Source organism: Chelon labrosus (genome assembly GCF_963514085.1).
Source record: "Chelon labrosus genome assembly, chromosome: 20".
NCBI classification, from domain to species: domain Eukaryota; kingdom Metazoa; phylum Chordata; class Actinopteri; order Mugiliformes; family Mugilidae; genus Chelon; species Chelon labrosus.
Window position 1 is genome coordinate 6,295,299 of NC_140353.1, and position 10,992 is coordinate 6,306,290.

At 45.3% G+C, this 10,992-nt stretch overlaps 1 protein-coding gene across 1 annotated transcript; it reads left to right on the forward strand.

Moving 5' to 3' along the window:
• Window positions 1-4,296: 4,296 nt before the first annotated feature.
• Window positions 4,297-9,300, forward strand: zfp36l1a (zinc finger protein 36, C3H type-like 1a). The gene is made up of 2 exons (XM_084568959.1): window positions 4,297-4,548; window positions 5,844-9,300. The coding sequence occupies exons 1-2, from the start codon at window positions 4,498-4,500 to the stop codon at window positions 6,915-6,917; spliced, it is 1,125 nt and encodes a 374-aa protein (XP_084425085.1). The 5' UTR covers window positions 4,297-4,497; the 3' UTR covers window positions 6,918-9,300.
• The last annotated feature ends 1,692 nt before the right edge of the window (window positions 9,301-10,992 follow it).

Consider the following 10,992-nt stretch of genomic DNA (forward strand, 5'->3'; position numbering starts at 1 on the left):
GTATGAGGTACTTAGATGGAGGGTTGCCCCCCCCCCCCCCCCCCTCCCAGTTTGGAGAAGCACACAAGACAACAAAAGAACTGATGTGGACGGGGATAAGCAGCAAAACAAGACCCAACAAAAGGCCCCAAAAAAATAAAAAATCTATATTACTTAAAGTGCCATTACACATCCTTCTCTGAAGAGGAACTGTAGCTATTATTTTGCACTCATCAAAGCCACCAGACTCCACAGACAAAAACAGTCGTTTCGCTTCACATATCACTGGTGCTGCTGCGTGACTTGGATCCTAACGAACGTAAAATCGGTTTAAATCTATGCCATATTTAGAATATTATGAACACTTTACCTTATCCTCAGAGGGCCCTTTTTTTTCCAAAGGGGAACTGAAAGTGTTTGATCGATCAGTGCTCTCTTCAGAAACACCAGACTCCATTGACACAAACAGTAATTTTACTTTGCGGTACAGGAGGGAGTTTCTGGTGATGGATCAGTTTGTTAGTGTTGTTGCGTAACTTTGGCGCATTAACGCAATACTTTTGATTTGAATTAACGTGTTAAAAGCCCAAAGTCACACTTCATTAGTCGCGCCCCTCTCGTGTCCTGTGAGGCAAAATTGACGTATTTGTCAATGGAGTCTGGTGGCTTTGAAAAGAGCGTAGTGTCCCATTAGAAAAGGCATCTAGCTTTGATAATATTCGAAATGAAATACTTTTTAATGTATTATGTATGTTCAAGGTGGCTAAATGATGTTTTGCTGCTGGCTCCATACACAGCAACACATTGCTTGGCTTCTGTGTCAGCCGGCCGCCATTTCCTGCATGAAATACACTGATAAATACGTCATACAACTTCACTTCAAAGACATGGAACAGCTCCTTTCAGTAATAATATTCCAGCGCTGTTTGCTAATAAATAACTAATGCTAATAAAAAGTCATGTTTTCACTGCAACATACGAGACAGGAAAGCAGTTTCTAATGAAGAAGAGATGTTCCACTTGCAGCTGCTCACGCAGTAATAGCCTTCAGTTTTAAGGAATTGAAAATGGAAGGGTAGGGTGTGCGGAGGGACTTTTCCAAAACAGACACTTCAGCTGGAACATTTACTTTTAAAAGTCAGACGTATCAGTTAGTGGAAACCTCTAGGGGACTGGTGTTCATCAACAATCCCCAGAATACACATTATGTACCATGCCGCTATAAAAATACTACTTATTCCTCCTTTAAGACTCCGTTTAATGAGCTTGTGGTCGCCCTGAGTGGGATGTGGTGCAGCACAGTTCCAGATTACCACACTGCCAGTGTGAGCAATTGTGTGTTTTGCAGCTGATAAGTCTTTTTGCTTCACATAGGGCCAGTAAGTTAGTGTGTCAGTGGAAAGGCTGATTACACAACACGCTGGCTTGTTGCTGAGTCCTAATTCACCTCAAAGCCACACAAGGAAAGGGTTGTGTTTGACTGTGCTGACCTGCTTGTCTAATCTTAGAAATTCACACTCGACGTGTAACCATTCAGCTCTAAAGTTATGCTTTAAACAAACATGTAGACACTTTAAATACTGCACAAAGAGACAGGAGTAAACACCAAAACACTGCAACAGGGAGACAGAGAAAATGAATAACTCCGCCCTCTGTGGGCCGAGAGGAGGAATTACAGACAAACTGTTGCTACAACAGTCACCACATCCAATTTGTTGTCTTTCTCCACGGCTTCTTTCATCTCCTGCTCGGATAGATAAGAATTTAACATCCTGTCATCCCACTTAAACATTATCAGTGACCTCAAGCTCTATCTCCATCCTCCCTTCTGGGGAGGGGTCATCGAGAGAGGACAGAAACCAAACCACACAGCAGAGGCTGAGGAGTGACTGACTGCAGCGCTGACAGAAAAAAAAAGAAAGAGAGAAGGGAGGACAGCCTTGACCTGGAGGAGCACAAATCCTCAGAAATCAAGAGAAGTCAACTCTGTCGACAGCGAGAGCACGAAACGAATGGAAACATGACTATTATTCCCTCTGCTTTACATTTACTGGCGTATACGACGGCAAATCTGACCTTTGAGCGGTAGGGGCCTTAATTTTTAGTCAAGTGTTTCACTGTTACTGTCAAATATAATATTTTACTGACTGCTGTATATCTGAGACGCCTCAAAACAAACTATTTTGGGAACTTTTTAATTGGAAATTGTAAAAAAAAAAAAGTATAAGCAACACAGAGGAAGCTTAGTTAAAGTTTAAAAGTCATGGGCCGAGTGCATCAGCACACTGTGCTAAAGGTTCACCGCCTGCATCTTTAAAGCAGGAAGACGTCTCACTTCATCCCCTGAGAGAGCAGGCAGACTTTTTTATATATGTATTTTCATTTTCGGCAGGAAACAGGTGCCTCCTCCTGAACCTGGAAGGACAACCGAGTCGCACAATATCAAGCGGGCACGATACATCTGAGAGTAGCAGAGTAAACAACGGCGCCGTACGAGGCTTCTCGAGGCCAAGGACCAGCATTTCCAGCAGTCAGTGTTTTGTTGCTAAACCCCGCTGACCTTACAGAGTTCAAATCTGCTGCTCACACATCCCACATGAGAGCGGTTTCTGTACTTACTTAAACCCTGGCTCTGATTCTGTTTAATGTGTGACATATTACGAGTCCTTAAGGTCATTTCACAGCAGCTACAAGTTTTTTTTTTATTTGCGAGGAAGAAAAAAAAAAGTTGTTATTCCCCCTCCTACTTTCCCCCCGCTGTATTTATTCCCTTCGGGAGACACAATCGATCTGATCCACTTAATCAATCAGTGACAGGCCCTTTGAACTGCAGACGTGATTTCCAGCAAGTCTATCATCCCACCCTGTCGTCTGTGAAAACACTCCAGGGGGAGATTGCTCCACAGAGCCCCGGCCTCGTAAAACTCTTTTTATGTTAAAACACACACACCCTTGCTTGCTTGCTCGCTCGCTGACAGGTTCCAGAATAACTGCATGTTTTCATGAAGTCAATCTACGCCGCGGTTCAACGGTGACATGAGGAACAGGAGGACGTCTAGATCGGGACGTGTGTTGTTTGGGGTAGAAAGGCAGAAAACTCAGGGCCTTGTGTCTTAGCTCAACATTTTGAAAACAACCTCCTTCACCTCTGCTGCTGCTGCTTCTGCTTCTAGCCCAGAGACAAAGCTCTCCACCCCCTGTGTGGCTCCTGTATAGGCAGAGAAGAGGAAGGGGAAAGGGAATGTTTTGCCTCTCTCTCCCCACCCCTCTTCCCTCACCTCCCTGGGGCAATGCTGTGTAGTAATAAACGTCCCCCATAAATCTCCCCCTCACGCCATCGTCCCCTCCTCCCAACTTTTTTTTTTGTTGTTTTTTTTGTTAACAGCTTCTTTTCTTCTTCTTCTTCTTCTTCCCCCCCCCCCGCTCCACCACCTCCTCCACCACCATCAACCCCCCCCCTCCTCCTTCTTTCTGTTGCAACCCAACCCTGACATTAACTCTGCACACCATGGCCGGTGGCTGCTCTGTCATGGATTTCGAGGAGGAAGGAAGGAAGAAGATGGACCACAATAGACTTGTATAGGTTTCACTCTCTTTCTCATATGCGGCTGGCTGCGAGCGTGAGCGTCACCGTCGCCGGTTGAATCTGGTGAGATCACTCCCAAGTGTCAGGTTATGGGGCCTTGACAAGAGGAGCCAGAGCTAATGTGCCAGAAAGAGGAGGGAAACGTGACATAAGTGCGACCGGGAATCCAGGGGTTAAAAAGCCTCGAAATTCACCCGGAAAGTCCCACAAGTGACGTTACAGTCCAGCAATTAAGAGTAAATTAATTACAGAGTAGTGGAGGGTAGCTGAGAGCCTGAGGATAATGAAGCGGCTTCCAGTAAACAACCCCAGACTCCTCAAGCCCCAGACTGGGAAGTTAAGGGAAAGGGAAGGAAATAAAGCCGAAGCCTGCTCTGTGTCGCTTTTTGTGTGAACGGAATAACACTTTAAATTAAAGTTGAGACGCTTTCCCTCCCAATGAATGATCTGATGTCGAGCTTATACTCCCCTGATAATAAACTAAATAAAAACGGATTAAATTCCTGCTTCCTAAATATAAAAGCCTGAAGTGTTCACATTTACAAACATTTACACACTGACAAACCAGTGCAAGTCTTCTTCTTTTTTTTTGTTTTTTTCCTGCCTGCCTGCCTGCCTGCAGAAGAGGAAGGGGGTAGAAGTTTAAAAAAAAAAAAAAAAAAAAAAAAGTTACAGAAAGTTAACGCCCAGCGCTTCAGGCTCCTCCTGCATAACGTTATAAAGCAAATGCCGGGGCTGGTTCAGGGCAGAGGGGGTGTCTGCAGGGTCCAAACACACGCACACATACATATACATACACAGACAGACAGACAGACAGACAGACAGGAGCTGCGCAACTTTCTACAGCAAGCTCAGTTTGTTTGTTGTTGTTGTTTTTTTTATATATATATATATTTAACTACTTTTTGACTTGATCCCGGTCGCTTGCAAAGATGACCACAGCCGTGGTGTCGCCTTTCTTCGACTTCGAAGTAATGAACAAGGTAAATTGAGCAACTTTTTTTCATGTTTTATCTCTCTCTTCATGTCTGTCCCTTCTTGTTGAGCTGTGTGGAAGTTCTCGTTAGCCTTGTTAGCAGCGGGGAGTTTAGCCGAGCTGTGGAGGAATGAGGACTGGAGCTGCATGAACGCCGCGGCCCTCTGCTGCTGCTGCTGCTGCTGCTGTTTCTGCTGCTCCTGTTTCTGCTGCTCCTGTCTGGGCTTTTAATATTTACTTGTATTTTTCCGCTTCCACATTGCTTGTTTGCCTTCTCCTCCCCGTCTCGTGCCGTTTCCCTTCCGTGCAGCTTCGCGTGAAACTAAACTCCACGACCTGTTTAAGTTTTTGAGCCGAAATGTCACTTTTGTTCTCGCGTTCAACATGTGCCACATCAGCTAAACTTGCACTTTATTTTGTTGTTTTTCTTCTGAGTTTTTTTTTGTTTCTTGGCTGATCTGCTTCACTGCTGTCGGGATCTCTCACTCTTTTTTTTTATTATTTTAAAGTCGTATTCTGTTAATCTGTTGTGTTTATTTTTTTATTGGGATCCGTTTTGCGCCACTTTTTTTTTTTTTTTTTTTTTCTTTCCCTTCCCTTCTCCCCTTCACACAGCAGCCCACATGCTCTCGCTAATCATTGACCAGATTTGTCTGGCTTTTAACGCACTCTTTGCTCCTGTAAAAAAACGCTCATATGATCACCCGCCCCCAGCTTTTAATATTTGCTGGCTAAAAGTCTAGTGCAGTTTCGGTTTGCACGGTTTTTTCCCAACTTCTCATATTTCTCTTAAAGCAACCCTCTTTTATTGTTTTTTTTTTGTTTTTTTTTTTTTTACTCTACTGGCTCACATACATATATATTTAAATGTAAATCAGTGACTTAACCGGTCATCTCCGCTAGTTTGGAAGCTATTCAGAGTCGGATCAGGTTTCTCTTGTAATGCAGCTGGACGCCTTTTGCCACTTTCATTATCTTTCAAATGATGCAGCCTCTGTGTAGCCACTGGCAGCCCACAGGCCTCTCTCATGTGCTGCTGCTGCTCCATTTACTAAACAGGCACACATTCCTAACCGGGGCAACATGCCAAACCAGCTGCTGTTCTATAGGCCTGTATCCGCTTGTGCTGTCCGAGCCAAAAAGAACAAAGTCGTGCAAGAGGAGGTGCAGGCTTTTTTTTTTTTTTTTTTCCTCGCCCCTCGTTTTCCCACCCGGCGTCAGATCTGCCCGGATGAGTTATCTGTTGCATGTGTTCTCTAATAACACGTTTTTTTTTGTCTGTGTTTTTGTTTTTTCTTGCAGAACAACAAACTGCTCGGCTACAACAACAACCTGGGCCCCCCCCATCCCATGTCTATCCCTTGCACTGGCACCAACGTGCCCATCTCCAGCCCCGCCGGAGCCCTGCTGGACAGGAAGGCGGTGGGATCTCCCTCAGTGGGAGGCGTGTACCAGCGGCGGCACTCTGTCAGCAGCACAAAGTTCAGCCAGAATCAGTTCCTGAACAGCCTGAAGGCAGCGGACCACTCCTCACTCATCTCAGGGGTTGGCAATGCCAGCAACAACAACAAGGAGAACCGCCTGCGGGATCGCTCCTTCTCTGAGACGGGCGAGAGGCTCATCAACAAGTGCCTGGGCCCTGCCAGTCCCACCGGCGGCAGCAGCAGCCAAGTGAACTCCAGCCGTTACAAGACGGAGCTTTGCAGGCCCTTCGAGGAGAACGGTTCCTGCAAATATGGCGACAAGTGCCAGTTTGCTCACGGGATCCACGAACTGCGCAGCCTGAGCCGCCATCCCAAATACAAAACTGAGCTGTGCCGCACCTTCCACACCATCGGTTTCTGCCCATACGGGCCTCGCTGCCATTTCATCCACAATGCCGAGGAGCGCCGTGGACCCCCACAGCAGTCCTCCCCTCTAAACTCTTCCAACAAGATGGACAAGCCTCGACTGCAGCACAGCTACAGCTTCGCAGGTTTCTCCACCTCAGCCGGGCTGAGAGACAGCCCAACTTCAGTCACCCCGCCACCCATGTTCTTCCCGGATGAGGTCCCAGACTGGCCCAGCTGTAACCCCTTCACCTACTCCAGCCAGGAGCTGGCCAACCTGTTTGGCCCCAGCCTCAGTGCCGGCCCTGTAGGCACCGAGCCCAACACCCATGCACCTCCCTCTCCAACAACCACGTCTTACTATTTCAGACCCATGTTGGAGTCCCCTCAGATGTTCGAGTCTCCATCCAGCCCTCCAGACTCTCTGTCAGACCAAGAGGGGTACCAGAGCAGCTCCGGTGGCAGCCTGAGTGGCTCCGAGTCCCCCACGCTGGACACCACCCGCCGCCTTCCCATCTTCAGCCGCCTCTCCATCTCCGACGACTAGACCGCTCGCATCCACCAGTGACTTTGAGTTCGATTGACGCAAAGAGAGCATGGCACTCCCCTCTACCTCTGCCCTCCACTTAAGCTTCCCTGCCTTCCCTTACACGAGACGCCGCGTTAGCTCCTCGTTAGCATTGTAAGGATGTAATCAGTTAAGGGAACTCTCAAATTATCATTTCATCCCGGTTAATCTGCACAGCAAGTTCTAAAAACAGCACCCTGCCATGTGTCATAGTGCCAAAAAAAAAAAAAAAACGGAGAGGAAATTGAACAATGAAAATCAAGAGAACAAGAATTGACTGTTTTGCCAGGTGCCACTTGTTTATTTCTTTTCCTTTCTTCTTCATTTTGTTCTTGAATGTGTAGCAGCACAAGTGGCCTTGGAAAGGGGTGTGCATTGCACTAGGCCCCCAGCCCCCTGCCCTCCCTAACCCCCCACCCCCACCCCACCCCACCCCACACCCTACCTCCCCCTCTCTCTCCCTGAAGATACCACTTCCCCCGAGCTAGCTAGAGGGTGCTCACTAACGTAACTGTAGCTCTACCGCAGACGTTTTTACAGACTGAGTTGAGACAAAAGGAGGAGAAGAAAAAAAACAGACCCTGAAAATATATGAATAGTTTTTTTAAAACAAAAAAAAAAAAAAGTGCCTGGGGCGGTTTCTGCATGTGTTTAGGGTGAATGGACTACTGTTTGTTTTTTGGTTCTTTCTCATTTGCCCCCTCTCTCTCTCCACCCCTGGTCACGGTTCTTCTCAAGCCCCGTCCTATGTAATTGTGAACTGGGTGAGTCTGCAGGAAGGACTTTGAACTGGAAGTTGGTTATGTCCCCTCTCCCCCTTCCTCCTCCTCCTCCCCGTCCTCCCCCTTCCCCTCCTGAGTTTTCTCCTCCTGTTGCTGGTCACTGGCTCTTCTTTTTTTGGGGGGGGGGAAGGAAGTCTTGATATCAAACTGATCATTAAACCTGTAAGACTTTATCCCTCCCTCCTTTTCATCCTCACCGATCCGGGGAATTCCAGCATTCCCATGGTGCAGTTGTACATCCTACGACTTTACAAGATCGGATCTCCAAGCTATTTTACTTTACTCCCCCATCCCCCTCCTCCTCCTCCTCCTCCTCCTCCTCCCCACCTTCATCTTTAGAACCTGCTCCATGGAGCGCTCTGTACTCATTACATCCCTCTTTTCTTTTTTTTCTTTTTTTTGCTCTCTTTATTTGATAATTATTTTTTATTAATGTTATTATTACGGTTATTATTATTTGAGAAACTTTCCAAACAGAAGGTTTTGCGTGTCACTGCTTATTTAACTTATCAGAACATATTTATTGGTGATCATATGCATTTTTTTGTTAATTTTGTTTTTTGTATTTATCTGGATAATGAACAATAGAATATATTTTCTTTTATGTTAAATTATGATCTTCCATATTAATCTAAAGATTGTGAAGACGTTTTTGTCAGTTTTTTCCTTTTTTTTCACAGTTTAATATATTGTACTTCAATGACTTTTGTTCTGCAACTACACAAAATGAAACTTAATTTAAAGCAAAAAAAAATGCAAAAAAAGGTGTTTTGCGTTTTGATTATTTATTGTACTTCTTTTTTTTTTCTTACTCCCTCTTATTGGACTGCAATTCCATCTAAACTAGCTTGTATTCATTCCTGACGCCCCCCCTCCCTTCTCCTCGCCCCTTCACACCATACAATAATCTGACAGTAACAGTAGCTAACTGTTATTACATTAATTCAACTCGCCTGTTGTGTTTTGTTTTTTTGTCTCAGATCTTGTCCACACTTTTTTTTTTTTTTTTTTGAAGAAAAGTATCCTCACAGTACTTGGGTGTGACGGTAAAGGAGGTGTGCTAAAGCGAACTCTCACACGGCTGGTTCAGAAAAGTTAGTCAGCTGGTTATGTTGGTGATGTTCTTACGCCCCCCTCCCCAGTCTGTTATTAGCAAGCGATAGCTGTGACCAAATGGGTTGAGGAAAGGTTATTTTAATTTGATCGGATGCTTGATGCACTTGCCCGCCCCTCCCCTTCCCCTCCCAAGTGTCTCTTGACCAGCGGAAGTGCCTCGTTGAATACATTCCAGGTAGCTAAGGCCTCTCTGCCTTTTACATTTGATAATGGAGGACAGTTTATTATTATTTTTTTTTTTAAAAAGTCACGTGTTCAGTGTTGCCTTCACGTGTTTGGAAGAGGTGAACAGATTCTGACACAAAGAAAGTAAAACTGTTGAATGTATTTTTTCAGCCATGTTTTTTCACTACAGTAATTTCTGTGAGTTTATATGAAAACCTGTTATTTTTTTTTTTTTTCTTCTCTTTTGTAAGTATTGATTGCAGTTAAGTCAATAAACCCCGTATTTTTGGAAAACTTAACCTTGTGTGTTGAGTCGTTGTGTCAAAGTAGTAGGTGGCTCCTACGGTTGGAGCTGTTGTGGAAAAACATCTGCTTTGGTAGCGAGCGCGGTCGTGATTTACGACGTTAGAATCGCTCTGCGATAAAGATTAAACTTAAAAAGTCTAACTGAACATTGGTTAAGTTGCGTAATATATTGAACTTCTCAGAAGAGCTGGCTTTAGGGCTCAATATAAGAAGCTATTTTAACAATTGAATCGAATCTTTTGCGCTTTTCATCTGCACAACTTTCTCACAATTCTGTGCAACCCTTTATGGTTTTGTCATTACCTCATTAATAGCTGCTGGTACCTGCATGTGCACACAGCAAACAGGAACCTCTAGTAGCTAATTCGGCACACACTAATAATGTCAAGATGTCAAAAAATAAAGGCTAAAGAAAAACAAAACCCACGCCAAACTCGATTTAACTCTGTGACAACACAAGACTCTGTAGTGGAAAACTCCTGCTTTAAATAAACGAACAACACGAGCCCACAAGCGTTAACATTCCCAGATACAAATCTCTGCCTCTCTGTGCACAATGCAGGACTAAAGGGAGTTTCGCCGCGGTGGAAGTTGATTGGCGAGCGGCGCAGACGTCCGTCAGGGGGGGCATTGACCCGGGTTGATAATCAAAGTCTGATCGGGGGCAGGTTTGGTTACGCAGAGACTACCGGTTTCAGCTGAAATATTGATCACATGGTGGTGCAACCATAACGTTTCCAAGAACAATAAAAAAAAAAAATAAAATAACATGATTTGCTGAGGTTGTGACCTGATCGCTGATACGGAGGTTACATGAAAGCTGAACGATAGCCAAGTGAGGATATTCTTGGTAAGAGTGGAGTAAACAGTTGAGTCATAGATGCTTGGACAGATTAGCGAGGTTATTAAAAAGAGCCCCTCGTTTATATTTTTACTACGCAGATAACTATCTCAATTTGAGCATGAACACAAGCAGAGCGGTGTTTGATTTCAGTAACAACACGCTGCAAGCTTCCCCTTCGTACACTCCGCTCAACATCCGCAGTGCTTCTGCTTTTCCTCGCTCTGTGGACACTTCCGTCTGTCCATGTTTACATTCTCTCAGATTGCAAAAAAGGAGCTGGGACAGGAACTCCCTTCCCTCCATACAATGGCGGGTGCTGACCCATCACAGCTGACCCGTGGAGGCCTCCATGTGGCTTTATTCCAGAGGAACCTGGGCTCTCTAGATTCCTGTCTCGTTCCTTTGCTCCCACCCTCCCTACCTCCCTCCTTCCATCCCGGTCACTCCAGCAGACCCATCTCTGAGCACGCTGCCCGGCCTGCAGAGAGAACACGGCTCTACTTCGTATCTGTGGCGTACCAGCGAAAGGCCAGGAAACAGGTTCCTTCTCTTGATACTCTCAGGTGGTTATGACTAACGTCGGGCTCATTACTCACCGCTTCGTATTGCCTCACTTTCAAAACATGTGGACGAGAAGCTGAGAACCAGAGGCAATGATCAACAACACACTTGGCAGCAGGAGCCGTAATGCAACACAGACCAAAACATAGTGAACAATGTTTTTATCAGCATCCTGCTTTATGACTTGAGTGAGAATTTCCAAGCAACTCTTACATATTTGGGATCGGGTTTGAGCTTTTTATGCAACACTGCCTTTACCAAGAAAAGACTATTATGTTTT